We start from the raw sequence: 20,302 nt of genomic DNA on the forward strand, positions 1-20,302 counted from the left end.
TGACTGGGTATATACCCAAAGGAATATAAATCGTTCTATTATAAAGACACATGCAGATGTATGTTAATTGCAGCACTATTCACAAGAGCAAAGACCATCCTAGTGCTGACTCTCTCACAACACCAAATATTTAAGAATGAAATTGAGTGTTTTCCTTACAGTAGAGGTAGGTATGATAATGGTGATAATTGCTCCAACTGTGCAGCAAAAACTGGGCTAAATGCTTTAGCCCATCAGTTCATGGGATCCTCTCTATAACCCTAGGAAATAAGTGCTCTTGAATTAGCACGTATATATGGTACACATACACCATGGAGCACTGTGCAGCCATCAAAAACAATGAGATCGTGTTCTTTGCAAAAACATGAACGGAGCTGGAGACCATAATCCTTAGCACACTAACACAGGAACAAAAAAACAAATATCACAAGTTCTCACTTATAGGTGGGAGCTGAATGATGAAAGCGTACAGACACATAGAGGGGAACAACACACACTGGGGTTTACCAGAGGGTGGAAAGTGGGAGGAGGGAGAGGATCAGAAAAAACTATTGCGTACTAGGCTTAAGACCTGGGTGATGAAATCGTCTGTACCACAAACTCTCATGACACAAGTTTGCATAAATAACAAACCTGCACATGTACCCCCAAACCTCAAAGTTAAGAATAGCTAAGCTATCTCTTTGTTTTTCTCTCTTTCACTTTTCCCTCTTCCTCCATCTTCCTTGCTTCTTTACATTTCCATTGAACAAGTCTTAAGAGTACTCACTGCACGCTGGCCCTATACTATGCAGAGCCGGAGTGTATAGCAGCGGACAGACAGGCAAGGTCCCTCCATGGAGAACTGGCAGCCTCTACAGCGAAGCGTGGAGTGCTTCACCTTCTCCAAAGGAGAAATCGGCCCTCCTGCACCCCTGCCTCAGCCACCTTCTTTATAAAAACCCGTTGGGTTTACTGCAAGAGTGGAAGTCTCTTGCAACCCAGGATAGGATTTTACAGGGGGCTCTCTGTCCCCCAAAGGCTGGGGCAGGTCTGGGCCTGCAGTGAGTGGCCTGTAAAAGAGCATTGTTTGAGTGAGTACGTGGTGAAGCTCTGGGTGTGGAGAGTCTTCTGAAACCCTGGGCCAGAGTGCTCCCTCTTCCCTCCTCCATCCAGTATTCACCTCCCCCACCCATTCTTTCTAGGGACTCCTGGCTCCACCACGCTGCTAAAGACATATTCCTCCCCCTGTTGCTGCCTGCAACCTTCTCTCCATCTGCTCCCTCCGCCTGTTCAGGCTGCAGTGTGTAGATAGTATGGCAAGGTGGGGTGGGGGGAGGAGGACAGCTTCTAAATTGGGGTGAGAGGCCTGTAAAGCCTGACCAGCCTGCCAAGACTAGGCAGGGAGAAAAGACAGTCAGTCTCCAGGACTGCGCACAAGCTTGTCCCCACCTAGTTCTCTGCCAATGTCTGTCCCCAAGTATCTGCTTGTCTCCCTCATCGCTTGTCCCTCACCACCTCTATTTGTGGAGAAAAGACACGTTGCTTGAGAATCAGCAGCAGAGGTGGGCCTTGTAGTCCTGCTCAGATGAGGAAGCGGGCACAGGAAGGGGCAAGGGGCTGACCTGAGAGGAAGCCTGCTAGCACCACTGCCCTGCCGGTAGTGGGACTGTGGGAGCCGGGGCTCCGATTAGAAAGTGGAGATGGATCTGAATTTCGAGTTTGTGATTGGGCTTCAAAGGGGTCCAGACCCCCTGGTGTTAGGTGCACAGTTTTGTGGCTGCGTGTAGTGCTCTGGAGAGATTCACAGCTCTCACCAGATCCGTAGAGTAAGAGACTTTCTGGGTTATGGGGACTCACTTTGGAAGCCGCGGGGCCCTGGCGGGGAAGCAGGCTGGCTGGATCCCAGAGGGCCCTGGAGAGAACTGGAACTGGGATGTATCCGGAAGGCTGGGCAGGCGATGGAAAGCTCCGGGCTGCTCGCAAGCTCGGTTTCCAGGCCTCCGTCTCTCCGTCTGGAAAATGGTCCGGGTGCTCTCCAGCTTGGCCTGGCCAGGCTGGGCTGCGGGGAGCGTCCGCAGAGAGAGGAAACGCTCGGCTCCCAGGACGCGAGGGGGCTTGGCGTTAAACTTTGCAGGGCAGACGGGCCGGCGGCCAGAGGAGGCGGCTGGCACCCCCGGCGCCGCCGCGGCCCCTCCAGCTCGCTGCCCGCTCGCCCGCCCCCTCCCTCCCCGCACTCGCTCGGCACAGACGCGGCCCCAGCCCCCTCCCTCCTCCCGCTCGCTCCACGCTCGTTCGCTCGCTCGCCGGCTCCTCCTCACTCGCCCGCCCGCGCCCGGCGCAGCTCGGCCAGAGCGAACGCGGGGCTGAGCGCGCGTCTGCCCGGGGGGCTCCGGAAGCTGCCCCGGCCCGCGGCCCCCTCCCTGGCTCCCGCCTCCCTGCCTCCTTCCCCGGCTCCCGCGCCGTCCGCCCGCCCGCCCCGCAGCCCGCGGCTCCGCGCCCCCCGCAGCCACGATGCCCGCGGCCCGGCCGCCCGCCGCGGGACTCGGCGGGATCTCGCTGCTCCTCGCTCTGCTCCTGGGAAGCCCGGCGGCAGCGCTGGAGCGAGGTAAGCGCCCCGAGGGGCGGAGCGGGCAGGGGGCGAAGTTGCCGGGAGAGCGGGGCGGCGGGGGGTCGGGGCTGAGCGGGGCGACGGAGGCACCACCCGCTGGGATGGGAAGCGGCGGTGGCTGCCCGAATTCGGGGCCAGGAACCGCGCGTCCCCTTGGCCCGGGCTGACGGGAGTGTGGAGGCGGGGATGTGCTGAAGGACTCGGGCGCTTCCCTGCTTCGGCTGCGGGCTCCCTTTCGGTCTTCCCCGGCTGCGGGGCTGACTCTCCTTTGCAGCCAGAGGATCCCCTTGGAGTGGGGTCGCCTCCAGACCCCAAATTCCCGGAGCTTCTCTGCAACCGCACCCAGGGCTGGGTGCCAGATAATTCTCTTCCTCTTGGGGAGAGGACAGGAAGGGGGGTGAGCAGCTGACCCACCCTGCAACTGAGGACTAAATTCAAACAGTGCATTTGCCGCTCCCCTCCCCCGGCACCTCCGAAACCCTTGACTCCGGTTCGGGCTGCCCCGAAGGGCTGAGTCCCTGGATCGATCTTAGCCAAGCGTCAGGATACCGGACTTGGGTGTGGCTTTTGCCAGAGGCCAGTGGGGGGTGGCGGGGGGGGGGGCGCTGAGGGCTCTGAGAACTTGGCAAGGGAGGGAGAAGAGATGTTAATTAGCAGCTGGGAACGTGAAGGGACTCCCCTCTACCCTCTCCCTGACAGCCTAGCATCTCTGATCACTGTTAGGAATGGGGGTGAAGGGGTGTTAATTTCACCTACCACGTGTTTGCTGAATGGGAAGAGGGGTCCAAGTTTAGCCGAGAATGGCAGCTCCTCCTTCTGAGATCTGGACCCATACCCTCTCTCCACTCCGGTAAGGTACCTTAGGAAAAGTTGTGGCATGGGGAGAGAGGGCCAGATAGAGAGAGGGGTGCAACGCCTAACTCACCCAAAACTAACCCTCAGAGCTTAGGGGGCTTGCTCGGGCACCTGGGAGACCCGAAGGTGAATGGGAGCGTTAGCTGACCACTGGACCCGGCCTTCCTGCGTGGTCTAACTGCGGTTCCCAGAAACGCGCTCCACGCGTGTAAAAAAAAAAAAAAAAAAAAAAAAAAAAAAAAAAAAACAGGCAACTGCAGGGTCTTCCCAGGCTGAAGACGAAGAGCAGGCACTGTGCTCAGCTGGGGCTCCGCCTCTGTCATTGGCACCGTCTTGACCCGAGTTGGGAGACAGGCGGTGTCCTTTCCTGGGAATTTCTGGACCCCCAGAGCAAACACCTGCTTTCAGCACCAAAGGCCCTGGACAGCTCTTAGTTCCGTGGGCCCTGGCTCTGGGTCCCTTTCCCTTCAACCCTTCCCGGTGGCCTGGAGTGCCCCCCTCAGCATAAATCAGGCATTTTATCCCTCATCTCCCCGTCTTTTTAAATGTCGAGCCCGGAGTGCAGAGCAAAGGAAATTATTCGTCATCTTTTGTTTAGCAAAGCATATCATTGAAGAATCCCCCCCCCCCCACCCCGACACACACTTTTGTTATGAGGCAGTAATAGCCACAATTTACACCAGGACTGGACAATTTCTCAGGGAAAGGTAGGGAAAGAGATTTGGTTTAAACAAATCGTTTCCACCACAGCATGGCCTTTCTTAATTAGCTGTCTCTTTCTAACAATGGCTTGGTGGCCTTGAACTGAATCCAGCTCTCCCTCCCCCACCCCCCTTTTGAATCTATGTTGTGACTAGCACACATACAAAAAGAACCCAAGGCTACCCAGCAGCGTACTGGATTTTCTAAAGCAGTTCTACCTCGGAGGAGTCCACTCTCCACCCTGCAGGAAAAAAAGAAAAATGTCTTATAGGCACGTATCGAATTGTCATCCAAGACAAGGATTTCCTGTTCTGTTTCCCTCGCTGGCTTCAAACACACTGTAAGGGCAGAGGGAGACATGTGTGTGTTTTAATTTTTAAGATATTTCATACTATTTTTCCAACTGCTCAACACTATGGCTAGCCAGAATTTTTTTTAATTAACTTCAGGTCACCACCAAATTAAAGTCAAGTGATGTGCTACTTCAGAAAGTTCATTAATAACTGTGGTTGTGACTCTGAGTCATAAGGAGGGAGTGAAATTGGCCAATGAGCGTTGCCAACTCTGGTGGTGCACTTGGAGACAATTGACCTTCCACAGTAAAATCTATTTTTAATATAGACCCCAACATCCACTAACATCACATGGAGAACAGTTCACCTAACTCAGTGTTGCAAACTAGTTCTTCTATTTGCCGTGGAGGGAGGGGATTTGTAAATACTCGAAAGAGACTTGTTGCTACATTCTTATGCAGGTCACGTGGTTCTCTGGGCCATTCCGCCGTAAGGCATGAATAAGTATAAAGTATAACTTGTTTTTGAAGAGGCTCCTTATTGTCTAAGATACGCACATGGGGAATAATTGTAACTACGTGCTAAGACTGCAGAGCCTGAGTATAATTTCTTTTCTTTTTCTCTTGAATTAATAAGGCAAATTCAGTATTGCTCGATAAGACTGAAATTTGCTGCTTCCCCAGTCTCTAACTGTGTGTTGTTGTTAGATTCACTTAAAGACTATTTTCATTATGGATTGGCATTATTTTCCATAGAGCTTTGCCCGTTCCTGCCAGGGGCCACCTTATCTAAGCTTGAGGGATTCTTCTCGTGTTCATATGGCTCAGTTGGGTATTACGAAAATAATGTTACATTCCTTTCCTTCCCCTTCCAAGGCAAAAGGATATTTTCTGATCAGAGTGACTTGTTTTCTTATTTTTGCTTACAAATCCATTCCTCTAAGCTGTTCAAATGGGCTCAATTTCCTGGCCTCCTCTTCTGTCCAGACAATTTCTGCAATACACCCACTGTGTATACCTCCACTAGGGGCGCTCCAAGCTATAGTTAGCGTCTAAGGGCAGAAGAGAGTGGAATTCTGACCTGTGGAACCACCAGGTGTGTGTAACGCCAAAGGTCAGCAGAATGGAGCTCCTCTCAGCCTGGAGACCTTGCCACCACCATCTCTCCTCTCCCTCTTTCTGCTTACTGCAATCGATTCCTGTTTCTCCAAGGAAAAGTATTGGTCACTCTTGATGCATGCAGTGAAAAAGAGAAAGAAAAGGTGAAAGGAAGCCAGGAGAGTGCTCCATGGAAAGTATTGCTCCAGCTGCCGTTTTGTTATATTTTGTAGTTTCCTTCATGAAGCCAAATTGCAAAACATCCAGTGGCGAGGCTGTTCCGGGGAGTGTGACTGAGCTGGGCCCTGGAATTTGATTTATAAAGTTCAGGAGAAAAGTGTAGCTCTATAATTAGAGTGACCTGGGTCCACAGGCCAGCTCCGCTGTTTACTAATGCATGGCCGTCAGCAGAACTGTCTTCTCTGAACTTCCACTTCGCCATCTGAGGAATGGGGGCAGGGGAAGGAGGACTGATGATACCAGCCTGGAAGGGTGGTTGCAGGGATTACATAATGCATGTAAAAGCAGGTGGCACAGAGTAGGTGCCAAAGGACAAACTGCTCCTATTAGTAGACACCAAGAAAACAAATCTCTGTGATTGGTGTAAATATTGGGATAATTCAGGCTAAAGTAGAAAGGGGTGGAAGGGGAATAGTGAGTAGCCCCAGTTACCTGTATTCTCACCTTTGGCAGATGAGAATTTGACACTCTCTGGTGCAGACACCCTTCCCTTCCAAACTGTCATGCTGTTTCTTTTTGAATCTCAATATTACCATCAGGAATCAGAGTTCAGTGGTGCTAGAGATCCAGCAGATGTAGGATAGCAGGTTAATGGTTGGAAAGAAGACATAAGAAGCAAGTCTTCCAGGAGAACACATTTTCCCTTTCATTCATTCATTGGGATTTACTGAGCACTTTCTAAGTGTCTTAGTTCAGCCTCTGTAACACAAATGCCTTAGATAGGGTGGCTTACACAACAGAAATTTATTTCTCACATTTCTGGAGGCTGGAAAGTCCAAGTTCAGGGTGCCAGCATACTCACTATCCGGTCAGTGTCCATCATCTCTCTTTCTGCTTTGCAGCCAGCCACTTTCCACCTGAATTGTCACATGGCCAAGAGGGACAGAGAGCCCTGGTCTCCTCATCTTAGAAGGGATCTATTCCTTTTCGTGGGGGACCCATCTTTATGACTTCATTTTAACCTAATTACTTCCCAAAGGCTCTGCCTCCAAATGTCATTACATTGGGGATAAGGCCTTCAACATATTGATTTAGGGGGGACATAGACATTCGATCTATACCCTATGCATGTGGTAGACCTTGTATTGGGTACTGGAGTACTATAATATGATAAAGCTCCTGCCCCAGTAATGGCAGCCTAGCAAAGATATCTGCAGACAAACTACTATCGTTCATGCCATGGGGTAAGTGCTTTGGTGGGGGGATATCAGAGATCTGTGGGACCTCACATGGATGTGTTTTAATTCTCACCAGGGGTGGTCAGTGAAGGCTTCCTGGAGCAGGTAGCATTTGAACTGGCCCTGAAGGGGATGTGACAGGTACCAGCAGCCAGAGGAGAAATTTTTACAGTAGGGTATGGAGAATCCTGAAGGCTTCACTCTCAGAACACATCACACCCCCGCGGAATTGGAGAGAGGAAACAGAGGAGCGAGTGGGAGGAGAAAGTAGGCAGGTGCACATGCTCACGCTCAAAAAAAAGATGATCTGTCGGACCTGCTTGTCCTCCCTGCTCTCCCCTGAACTTCCCGGGCTGGGTAGATGCGAGCTGGAACAAAGGACTGTGAGCCGCGGTGTTCGCTATTGTCCACTAGAGGTTGTGATGACACCAAAGGAATCTTCTCAGAAGGCAGCGAGGCCCAGCTGCAGAATATAGACAGCATCACACAGTCCTGGGTAAACACTGCTTTAGTGGATTTGCATGTTTGCATAATCCTCTGGTTACCAAAGTTCCTTAGAAGCAGCCCTTTGTTGGCTGTGACAATAGGGAGCAGGGAGGGAATAGGACTGCTTTGAAGAGAGGGCAGAAGGATGGTGAGTAGGGAGGAGGTCAGTGGACACACGAGGTATAATTTACTAGAACACGCCAGGGACTGAGTCTAAGCAATGCAAACAGCATTTATTGAGTGTTGATGTTGTTCCAAGCCTTATCACGAGTGGTTTATGTAGATGTGTGCAGAGAATCCGCATAAAAGGCCCGTGAGAGAGACGCAGTTGTTATCTCCATCGTATGGACTGAGGAAACTGAGGCACTGAGAGGTTAAGCAATGTGCCTGGCATCACGAAGCGAAGAAAGGGATTGAAGTCCAGCCTCAACCCCAGACTGGTGTCATAATCATAACATCAAGACCCACTACTGCCTTTTAGATCCTGCGTTCCCCCCAAGACCACGTGGAGATTCTGCTGGTTCATAGGAAGGTTTGATGTGTGCTTGCCAGATGCACACGGGATGTGTAGTCAATACCTGTCACAGTCCCTGGCACACACAGCAAGCGTTTAAGTAAAGCTGGTCAAACTGAAGTGAGTCATAAGGTAAAACAGGTTACAATTTTATGTATGGGCGATTAATTCACAATCAGTATAGTTAGTGAGCATTTACTGTATCTCAGGCACTTACATTGGTTATTTTAACTAATTATAGCAATATCATTTCATTTTATAGAAACCAAGGCCTAGAGAAGCTGAGCTAAGGTTTCAATCCAGGTCGCCTGACTGCTTAAACATGGTGCCTTCCAAACTAGGTCCTTCTGTATTTCTAAATGAAATGTGTGAGAAAGACCCTTTCACCATTAATGTGAAGTCAGTCTGGATGTGTGAGTGCACTAAACTCCAAAGACTGTCAGGACAGAGACCAAAACCAACCCTCAGCCATTACCAACAAAGATGAACCTAGGGATTATTCTTCCCAGTCAAGGAAAGGAGAAGACCTCATAAAAAAGAGTGAGCTAGACCGCTCACTCCCTTTTCACTGATTCATTGGTTGGCAATTGTTCGCAATTTCTCAAGTTTCCAGGTCACCCAACCATTAATAAATAACTCACGTTGTATAAAATTGGTTTCTGTAAGCCCCTAAATTCAGAACCTAAGCTAAATCATTTCCTGTCTATGAGCCTCAACTTTTCCTTCCATAAAATGGATCACAATAGTCACTACCACATTCATAAAGCTGTCCTAACAGGGCTAAGACAGGACAAGAGAGGTAAGATGCTTTGCACATACCAATAAATCAAGCCTTGGGGAAGTAAGTGCTGGCATGGAAGGCTGAAGATCTCAAACCCCTCCCTGTGCTTCTTCCTGGGCTTGTTGTAGCCAGTGTCACAGCAAATGTAACACTGCTATTTGCCATTTATTGTGGACCTACTCCGTGCCAGGGGGCTATCTTTGTGTTTATCCTGTATTCGCTTACTTGATCCTCATCTGATCCTATCAGGTGATATGATGAACTAGATTTTACAGATAAGGCAACTGAGTCAGAAAGGTACAAGCACTTGCTCAGGGTCTCATGGGCAATGAGCGGCAGAGTCAGGACTCAACCCCCGAACTTTTTGATTCCAAAGCCCAGGCTTGTTCTAGATATGAGGGCATGAAGATACAGGTATCACATGGCACAGAGCAAAGTGGAAATGGAGAGCTGATGCAAGCTTGGAAATCAGGGTGATTTGACAGGACTCCAGGAGGGGAGATTTCTCGTCCAGTGGCAAATGCCAGGTGTCCCAAGTCAGCTTGCCGAGATGGAAGACAGTTTCTCCCAGCCTCTTTCATACCCACTTTGATGGCTTCTGCGTGAGCCCTATTTTCATCTTACTCATGCTATTCCTGCAGACTGGACTGTCATCCTAGAGAATGACAACCATCCTAGCTGGCTGTATAGAGAGGACTAGATTAAATTCCCAACTGGCTGATTTTAACAATATGATCTCGAGCTATTTGCTTTAGTTCTCCAGACCTGTTTTGACCTGATATATAAAATGAGTTGGTGATATTTACATTGCAAGATGGTTAAGGCTTGTCAGTGTATGTGGATATGTGATAGGCCTAGCTCATTGCAAGCACTCAATAAATATTTGACATTATTGCTATACTGTTAACCTGGTGAACTTCCATTCATCCTTCAGAACCCAGTCTTTAATTCTCCTTTTCTTTGAAGTCTTCTCTTGCTTCTCTCCTCTCTATGCCAGTCGTGAATGATTCTCTTGGCTCCTTATCACATTTTATCTCTCTACTATGGATAATTCACACACTGATAATGGACGAGTTGCCAATTTACATCACTCCCTCCCCCAAATAATGAACTCTGAGAAAACCTCAACTAAATCTTGCTCTTTCATATGTCCTTTAGTCTGTATCTAATCCAGTATAAGTTCTCAACCCATTATGTTAAATTACTTTTCATCTTAATCTTAATTATGGGGAGATGAAGTTAGAGTCCGGATGCCTGAATTTAATTCCTGACTCTCCTATCTTGTGTCGTCTTAGGCAGCCTGTATAAGCCTTGATTTTTTTTATCTGAAAAATGGGAATAATAATAGTGTCCAACCTCATAGGGTTGCTGTGGAGGAAAATCAATGAGATAATAGATGTGAAATCACTAAGTAACTCTACGAAAAAGGAGGAAGAGAAAGAAAAATTAAAAGATGAAGGAGAGAAATACACCTTGTAAAAAGAAAAAAAAAAAACCTTTCTGCAAACACAAAAACCACAAGATAGGCCATTCATCGGGTACTCACTAAGCAATCTTTCTTTCCAAAGGAAATATTGGATGCAATTATTCACCCTGTGCCTAATCTCATTTCAAAGCAGAAACCTCCTGGACACCCTACTGCTTATTGTTGAATCTGCCTTCTCTTAGGTCTCTGGCAGCTGCATAAACAGCAAATGCCCAGCTGAAAACTGGGACAGTATAGCAAAGTGAATAAAAACCCAGGATCTAGAGTCGGAGCAATATGAATTTAAGTCTGTTGCTTCTTAATAGACGGGTATCCTTAGGCAAGTCACTTTGTCACCTTGGGCTGGCATTGGGCCTTGAATAGGAGTGAGGGTCTATGCTCTGCCTATCTCTCAGGGATAATATGATGTGGGAGAGAGGGTGGTATAGTTAGAATAAGCCTCCTTGGTGTCTGTAATATTAATCAAATTCTAGCAATTATTTAGAAATCTTATCTGCCTCAGTCTTGTCCCTGATATTTTCATTTTTATTGAAGAAAGAGACCCAGAGACAAGAAAGGAGTTACTCAAAGTCCCAACTATAAGTGGCAGAGCCAGGACTTGAACCCCTCACTCCTTTCGTCTGACTCCCATTCTAAAGTGACTTCCATTTACTTTTAAGGAAAATGGAATCCCTACCCCCCTCAAGCATATGTCCTGAGACTCAAGGAGTGTGGCAATGGAAGCTGTGAGAGTATCTGTTTTCGGTAAACCACTAGCATCTATTACCCACATGGGACATTACGTTGTGTGGCCATGGAAGACTGACTGTGGTCTTTTGGTTGATGTGGAAATCAAGCCATAGCTCCTTCCCCTGCTGACTTGGCACCTGAATCTTCAAGGCACCAGCAGATAAGCTTGCATCTGGGAATAGTGCCATCCAAACAGATGGCTTGGGTCAAGCAAGCAAGAGTTAAATAACGAGGCTCAAGGAGACCCAGGGCCCAGGCCAGGTACCTCTCCTAGGCTTCCTGACTCTCACCACGGGTCGTGGATGGTGGCTGATTGAGAAACCCACTGGGGACCAGTGGTGTGGAGAGCAGGGAAGGATTGAGTGAGGCATAACTAATGTAGCTGGTGCCAGCCTCAAGCAAGTCATAGACACCGGGGATGTTTTGGGGCTGGAGATTAGAACAAGGTAAGTGGATACAGTATAGTTCCTGAGGTCTGGACCTCAGGACAAGTCTTAGTGGGTGTAAGCCTCTGGGTGTCAGATTCCTCGTCTGGTCTCACCTATGCCCAGTTTAGCTTAGCATCATAAATTGGTGAGTTCACATTGCTAAAATGGAATGGGCTTTCTTGAAAGCCGTACACTATAATAAAAAACACAGACCAACATGATAAAACCCCGTCTCTACTAAAAATACAAAAAATTAGCTGGGCATGGTGGCAAGCACCTCTAATCCCAGATACTTGAGCGGCTGAGGCAGGAGAATCGCTTGAACCTGGGAAATGGAGGTTGCAGTGAGCCGAGATCGCGCCACTGCACTCCAGCCCGGGTGACAGTATGAGACTCCATCTCCAGGAAAAACAGACTCTGGAGTCCAAGAGATATGGGTTCCAACCTAATGGTGTGATCTTGAACAAGTCACTTAACTCTGAGAAGATGGGAGTGGGTGGTAGTGATGAGGATGAGGAGAATGATGAGTTACTGTTGTTATTGATGGACTGAGCTGATTTTCAGTTCAGTGATGGGTTTCAAGAGATGAAACAGTATATTCTAATGTGATTTTTGTGGTATAGTGCTATGATTGGAGTATTTGTGTCCCCTTCCCTGACACCAGTATATATCTTGAAATCCTAACCCCTCTGATGATGGTATTAGCAGATAGGGCTTTGGGGAAGTGATTAGGTCATAAAAGTAGAGGTCCCATGAATGGAATAAGTGCTGTTATAAAAGAGGCCTGAGGCCAGGTGTGGAGGCTTGTGCCTGTAACCCTGGCACTTTGAGAGGCTGAGTCAGGAGGAGCACTTGAGACCAGGAGCTCTAGACCAGCTTGGGCAACATAGCAAGACCCTACCTCTACAAAAAATTCTAAAAATCAGCCAGGCATGGTGGCATATGCCTATAGTCCCAGCTTCTCAGGAGGCTGAGATGGGGTGATCCACTGTAGCCCAGGAGTTCAAGACTGCAATGAGCTATGACTGCACCATTGCATGCCAGCCTGGGTGACAGAAAGACCCTGTATCTTTAAAAAAAAAAAAAAAACAAAAAAACAGGAAAGATACACCTCACCCCTTCCATCATGAGAAGTGGAGATGTGGAATCAAGAAGCTGTGATATATAAGAAACTGGCCCTCACCAGACCCTGAATCTGCCACTACATTGATCTTGGACTTCCCAGTCTCCGGAACTGTGACGAATAATGTCCTGTGTTTATAAACCACCCAGTTGATGGTATTTTGCTATAGAAGCCAAGAAGGGACTAAGGCATTTAGAACAAAGACTCATTCAAGAGAGCTGAAGAATAAGGTTTGCTCTAAGGATACTGCAAATGTTGAGCCAAGAACATTCCAGGACTCTCTCCACTTCTCTCTTGCATACATCTGCTTCTCCCCATGCAGCTGTTGGTTCTGGCTTCCTCTCTGGTGCCTAACTCCTTCTGCTCACTCACCACAGATCTCTTTCCTCACCTCCACTTACCCAATCACTATTATGGCTTCTCCAGCGTAAGCACTACATCAACACCACTTAATATGATAGCCATGAACTACATGTAGATATTTAAATTTAAATTAATTAAAATTACATTGAATCAAAAATCGAGTTCCTCCATCCCACTAGCCGTGTTTCAAGTACTCAGTAGCTATGTGTGGCTCATGGCCACCATATTGGACAGCACAGAGCGAGCACAAATGGTTTTTGCCCAGTCCTTTGCACTGGGCAACTGGACAATAGGTTGGTTCTTTATACTTAATCCAGTTATCTGTGACTGGTATGGGAAGCATGCCATGGGACACCAAACCATACCTTGGGGTAGAGCAATCACCATTGATGACATCTTACACACTTTCACTGCTGGCCTTGATAGTTGCCTCTCAACTCTTCTTCTTTCTCGGATGTGGTTCTGTGACCGTTTTGCTGGTAAGACACATATTTGTCAAGCTGTGGCCCCTCTGATAATCACATCCAAGAAAACTGGGAAGAATCCTATTGTCGTTGTAACGATCTGTTGACGTGTCTCTCTCTGTACTGTACAATGAGATTTTCGGGGTTAGGCGTTGACTCTTATTATCACTCTATTCATAGCTATTCTGTTGAATAAGTGAGTGAATGAATGAATCAATGAATGAATGACATGCAGTCTTCAGCTACGACCCAAAGTGTTTGGACGTAGAACGCAAACGCCTTTGCAAAAAATGAGCAGTCTTCGCGTTATTTGGGTAAGCTTGACTTAGGAAAAATTAATTCAGGGTAGGAGCTGGGAAGGAGAGAGAGCAGGAAGAAGGAACATCATAAACTGGTGTATTTAGGCATTTAAAGGTGATGCAACCTTTGAAAATCAGGTTGGAGTGGAAAATGAAGAGAAGCCTCAAGGTGGGGTTCCAGAAGCTCTCCTCTTTTCCCATGAGAGATTCATCTGGAATGATGACAGTCCATTTAAGAGCAGTAACAGAGGTCAATAGGAGCACAGAATGTGTTTTTCAATCATGAGTCTCCATGTACGGTTTTGGTAACCACTTTTCTACAAAGTTTAAATATTATGGAAACAGGGAAAGGAGGTGTTTAGGACAATGTACTCTGGGTGAGGATTCTGAATGGGGGGCTCAGCACAGGTCCTAATCTCAGGATTAGGACTGAGACAGGACTGACTCCGGATCCCAACTCTGCCCATTCTGTGTTGTGTCATGCTGGAGGAAGTCATTGAATCTCCTCGAGCCTCAGTTTCCACCTGCAAAATGAGACTAGAATTCTTCTCTTGCTTCTCTCTGCAGGATGGACAGAGAGAATGTAATGCATGTGGCTACCATCCTGCACAACTCCAGAGGGAGCTATTTATGCTGCAGTGTATGTGAATGGCACCCCCTGAAATTAAGCAGTGCACAACCTATGCTGCCATGTGTGGCCGCCCGGAATATGGAAGTGCACCACCGAACTATAAATCCATTTGCAGAGGAAGAAGGACAGAGCTCCCAAGACTTCTCATTCCCTAAGGACTTCTGATCAGGCTTCCACCTTCTATGCTCCCTTTAAAAGCAGGTTTAACAGAGTGGAAAGCTAATTTGGGGCCAATCACCTTGGAAATTAATGTAAAATATGTGGAATCAAGCCTAGTTTTCCAGGGCTTCAGGAAAGGAAATTTGCCTAATTTATGGCATAAATAAAAAATGATATGCTAGGTTAATTTGCATACATTAACTTCAGTTGGGGTTCAACGCGAAGCTTTTTTTCCTGCTATTCGTAGTTGTTGTTTTTCAAGAAACAACTTGTTAATCCAAATGCATCAGCTTGCGTGAGTTACTTAACCTCTCCAGGCCTCGAATTCCTCAACCGTCAAATGAAAATGGTAAATGGATTTACATCCCGGGTTTGTGGTGAGGACTTATGAGCTGACCCCATAAAACTTGTAGAATAGTGGCCAGAATGTAGCAGAAGCTCAATAATTATAGTACAATAGGTAATATATTATAACATGTATCATCGTCATTAAGTAAGCAATGTATCTAGTCTACTTGATATTACAAGAAATTCTAAAAGACACATATCATTGTGTACTCACATGAAGCTATTTTGAGCTGCAGACCTAGAATTGTGCTAGAACACAGCAAGAGCTCAGTCATGAGATGCATGGCTGCCTTACAATGAATGGATTGTAATCATAATTAATCACTGCCCCACAGGTGCATGTGTTTGAAAGCCTTTCTCCCCGCTAGACTGAGGTCCCTCCAAGTCAGGGACTGTTTTATCTCCCTGCCAATCCCCACTTCTCAACACTACATCTCCCAGATAGTGGAAACTGAGTAAGTGCAGACACGTTGAATGAATAAATGCTGAAGTGTCATTGTTCTTAATTCGTGTGCAAGAAATGCTTCTTATTAGTATGCATATGAATGAATGGCTGTCTTCCTCGCAGACTAGAAACTCCTCACGTCTAGGTCATCAACATTTGGCTCAGTGCATGGCATATCAGGTAGTCAGCACGTGCTTATTGGGTGTATGATGGTGGCCAAGACCTCAGAATTTAAGGTCCAAGCCTGAGTCGGCATCCCAGCTTTATCATCTACTGGCAGCATAACTTTGGGCAAGATATTTTTGCTTTACGGAAATAACACGTGCAAGGAAAATAACCGTACCTTTTTCATTGAGTTGACGTGAGGCAGAAATAAGGAATTTTCAATGAAGAGCTTAGCACAGTGCCTAATTTGACACACAAATTAGGTACTCAATTTAGATACTACTGCGAATAAATGAATGCGTGACCCTTCCCAAGTGTCTTGATACAGGAAAGTGGCCTTGTTCTGTGTATAATAACCAGCTAGAACAGAATTCACAGTTTTATGATCCCCACAGAGAAAACATTCCGTGAGAATTCAAAGAGGAGCATTGACTTTACGACAACCACATCTATGCACTCCTTCGCAATTTAAGGGATGTTATTATCTCATTTAATAAAATGGAGGTTTCAAGCAGAAGGCAGGGGGCCAAGTGAGTAAATCCATCATCCTCTGGCTGCTATTTATAATCAAGGTTTATCTCAAATCAGCCGCAGAACCCTGGAGGAGGTATTACATGGGTGTGGCCCATCTGACATGAGCCTTTCTGCCTGTGAATGAATGACATCAGGAGCAACTTCTTAGCAAGGGGCTTCCAGAGAGCAGCACCTGTGTCTCTACCAGATTCCTTCCCTGCTTCTAAAGAAAGCAGACCCCTGGGAAGGCTGAGAGGGAAGCAAACTCCTATAATACACTAGAATCCCACCCCTGGGAAGGCTGAGAGGGAAGCAAACTCCTATAATGCACTAGAATCCCTGTTAATGGCTTCATTTACAGAATCTTGCTTAATTATTACCAGAACCTTCAAAGGTGCCTGACAGCCATTTGATTATACATAAGGACGCTAAGGTCAGCTGGCTAAACAGTGCTGGAGTTATGATTCATTCATTCTTTCATCCAAGACCTACTTTCTCTTTATTTTAGACATTCTACTCTGTACCAAGCACTTGATAGGTACCAGGGATACAGAGAGACACGAAACATAACCTCGCCCTCAAGAACTTCTCTAACCATTTTTCAAACTCAGGTATGACTCACAGGTGCGAGTTCTTATCTTCTGTTCTCTCCTCACTTCTACATTGCCCTGATGACTTCCAGGCAGGAGGCAACTTTCTCCAAGGGACCAGGGTTAGGAGCCAGGAATTCCTGGGACCACTGCCTATAGCCCTAGTTGCTATCTAAACAAAGCAAGCTTGTTTGGTCTTCCCTAACTTCAACAAGAAAAAAAAAATCTAGTTGGATGTTCCTTTAATGGGTGAAATAAATGTGTCACTTTAAGAGAACCTCCAATCAGCATCCCAGACTTTACAGAGGCAGAGGAGAACGCCAACAGGGCCTGCTGAGAGCGACGTTACTGACTTCAATTATCGCAACAATATGTTAGCAGTTACTTCTTTTGTGAATGTGGGAAAATATATCCTAAGCAGAACTGCAGAGAATTATATAGATGCAGCTGAGTGTTTGTATAGATATAAATAATATGCATACTATTTCCATGAAGCATAAACTTGGACAATCAGTTAATGAGGTTTGGCCAAAACCAAATTAATTCCTCTGGGTCCTGGGGTAGTTTTATTCTAAGTAATAATAAAAATAAATAGTCATCTCTTATGCTTGGCACGTGGCAGAGGATACCCATTATTGCATTTGACTGTCAAAAACAACTCTGAGGACCTAGAACTATGGAAAATCAGTTCTATTTTTCAGCAAACTGAGGGTCAGAGAGACTGCACCACAGAACAGGGCCTTGGTTTTTATTTATCCTGACATTGACATTTTTGAAGAGCACAGACCCGTTATTTTATGGGATGATCCTCAATGAAAGCATATAGACTTTTGGTTCTTACAGAATGTCAGCATGCAGTCCGTATTGGACTGTAACTTGTATTTCTCCTTCTTGAGCCTCTTTGCCAAGAATGAAACAAGGCTTAGAATTTCCCCAAGTCAGGCTGTCTTCACTGATTCCCTCTACCCCAGTGTCTAGTACCAAGCAAGGGTGCCCCTGTACCCCATTCTGGGATCCCTAACTAGAACCCTGCCTCCCTCCCCGCCCCACTTCTCCTGCCACAATGCTTCCACAGCACCAGGCTGGAACTCTTTCTGTAGTAACAAGCGTGCTCTATTCTTACTACTTGTTTATGTATCTCTCTTTCCCACTTGGCCATGGGAAATTCAGAATCTGATTCACTGATTCAACCCCAAGAAGCAAATATTTAGTGAATGTCTACTTTGTAGGCTCTGCTGTAGGTCCTGGAACAGAACCTGACAGTACCAGCCCTCAAGAAATGTACGTTTCCTGTGATCTTTCATTCATTTACTGGCCCAAAACATTCATTCATTTATTCAGTAAATATCCATTAATATTTTGTGTGCGGGGCTGCATACCCCAAAGCGTGCAGATCATTCAGTGTTTGCATAATAGGGTAGAAATGATGGCTAGGCTTATTAATCTCTGATAGAGGCCAGGCACTGTGGCTCATGCCTGTAATCCCAGCACTTTGGGAGGCCAAGGCAAGTGGATCACCTGAAGTCAGGAGTTTGAGACCAGCCTGGACAACTTGGTGAAACTTCATCTCTACTAAAAATACAAAAATTAGCCAGTTGTGGAGACACACACCTGTAGTCCCAGCTACTTGGGAGGCTGAGGCAGGAGAATTGCTGGAACCTGGGAAATAGAGGCTGCAGTGAGCCAATATTGTGCCACTACACTCCAGACTGGGCAACAGAGCAAGATTCCATTCCCCCCCCCCAAAAAAAAAAGGAAAGGAAAGAAAATCTGTGATAGTAAACAATATTAAATACTTCCAATGAACTTCAGACATTCTAATGGACACTATGTATGCAAAGGGGTTAAAGAGAGCTGGGGGATTCTGAGTACATCTAGAACCTCAAAGAGACTGCCCTTGGGGGCACTAGCCACAGCCAGACATCTTGATCTGACATACAATTTCTTGGCATAAATTAGCAGAAAGACCACCCCGTAAGAGTCAGAGACTGAGTTCTGGAGATGATATGGTTGCCAAAAACATGCTGTGTGACCTTGGGCCCATTTCTGTCCCTCTCTGGTCCTTAGTTTCTCCATCTCTAAATTTAGTGGCCTGGGCTGAATCATAGTTTCCAAAATGGATTGTGAGTTAAAATCACATGAAGAGCATTTAAAGGCCCAGAAACCCAGCTACACCCCTGCCTACTGAGTCGGGCCCATGATTGAGCTGCACATGCTGCCTCCTAGATTTTTCTGAGGCCATCAGTAAACTTCACCTGGATGATTTGACCCCCAAGCCATGACCTTTTATGATTCCTCTGTTCGTGATAATTATGCCCACCATTTATATGCCAGGCATATGCTAAACCCTTTACTCACACGATCTCATTTAAACCACCTATGAGACCAGTGGGGTGGGGCCTGATATTTCCATTTTCCAGCAGGAGCCACCGAGGCTTGGAGAGATGAGGCAGTTCTCTCAAGGTCACACAGCGGGTAAGACCCTGAATGCATATCCACGTCTATGTGACTTTAAAAGAATTTGCAACCTCTCTGTAGTATGAATAGGGGTGGGAATCTACTCTTAGCCCACCATATTCCCTCCCCAGAGGTAACCCTGTTCTCCTGGCTCCTCTCTTCCCTGAAAATCTAGTTAACTCTTTTAATGAGCCAAATAAATGTGCCCTGTGAAGTGTGTGATCGATCACACCCCGGCTGCCCATGAACCAAGTACCGGTTTGCCACGCCCCAGGGACAGCCTCCCTGACATGAATTATCACTACCATCAGCCCTCCTTTGCGTTCTTGCAGTTGTAGGGGAGTGGCTGAGGCAGTGACCTGTGGGCACTCAGGACCCAACTCTGGGTTTGGCCAAAGATAAGTCCCTAGAGTTTGGGGCATTTGAAGAACTGACAAGAAGCCAGTGTGGCCAGAATACCCTGAACAGAGAAAGAAGTAGGCAAAATGAAGTTAAGAGAAGGGGTTAAAGAAAAACAATTATTCGGTGGTTATCCTTGTAAAGCATAATAAGGCAAATTTTATTCAGGGCCTACACACTGATGGGGACCACTGCAATGGGATTTTGCAGTGAAGGCGATTGGGCTAACTCCAAATACGAATGGGGAAGTTGGAACTGATAGCCAAGGTGCAGAGTAGGGGCGGGGAGACTAATGGTTGGAAAACTACTGAAAGGAAACATCAGGGTTGAGGGATATTCTCCTAAATCCACCTAACGGGATTCCTGCTGAAGGCATGCCAGCATGATCAGACATCACCTGGAGATGGTGGAGGATAAGGCAACTGATCAGATATGGAAGGTGATCAGATATCCAGAGTGTGAGCTTCTTGCTAAAGTGACTTAGCAGGGTTCTTTGCTAAAATTGGGTTTCACAAGGAAGTGTACAAATTGGCCTAGAAGAAGGTCCAGGACCCTGATTAAAGTTTGGTCAAGCAGAGAATCATTGTTAGCGGCCAGGCCCAGATCCTATAGGGCAGTTAGAACTTGCTGAGAGGTGTTGGGAGTTTACTGTCAGCTGTGCTTAGGAGCAGGGGAGGGGATGTTTGGGTTTGATAATGTCGTTGTCTATGAAGGGAAAATGAGAGCATTAAAGACAAAAGAAGAATCATTTAGGAGGTCCTGCAGATGGGATTGGAAGGAGTTTGTTCTACCGCACACCTCCCAGCTTAAGATACAGTCACCTCTTCTAGCCTCCCTGGCAACGTCAGGGACAATTTGTGTATTAGTTCGTTTTCATGCTGCTGTGTAGAACTGCCCCCGAGTGGTTAGATTATAAATGAAAGAGGTTTAATTGACTCATAGTTCTGCATGGCTGGGAAGGCCTCAG

At 46.8% G+C, this 20,302-nt stretch overlaps 1 protein-coding gene across 5 annotated transcripts in view; it reads left to right on the forward strand.

Annotated features, from left to right (window-relative positions):
* Window positions 1–2,225: 2,225 nt before the first annotated feature.
* SEZ6L (seizure related 6 homolog like) overlaps window positions 2,226–20,302 on the forward strand; it is a 219,827-nt gene continuing 201,750 nt past the window's right edge. For all 5 annotated transcript variants that reach the window (XM_039462528.2, XM_039462529.2, XM_074391112.1 and 2 more), the window contains exon 1: window positions 2,226–2,587. In XM_039462528.2, coding sequence (XP_039318462.1) covers window positions 2,494–2,587 — 94 coding nt within the window. In that variant the 5' untranslated portion in view covers window positions 2,226–2,493. The remainder of the gene's footprint in view (window positions 2,588–20,302) is intronic.

This window comes from Saimiri boliviensis, chromosome 21 (assembly GCF_048565385.1).
Source record: "Saimiri boliviensis isolate mSaiBol1 chromosome 21, mSaiBol1.pri, whole genome shotgun sequence".
NCBI classification, from domain to species: Eukaryota; Metazoa; Chordata; class Mammalia; order Primates; family Cebidae; genus Saimiri; species Saimiri boliviensis.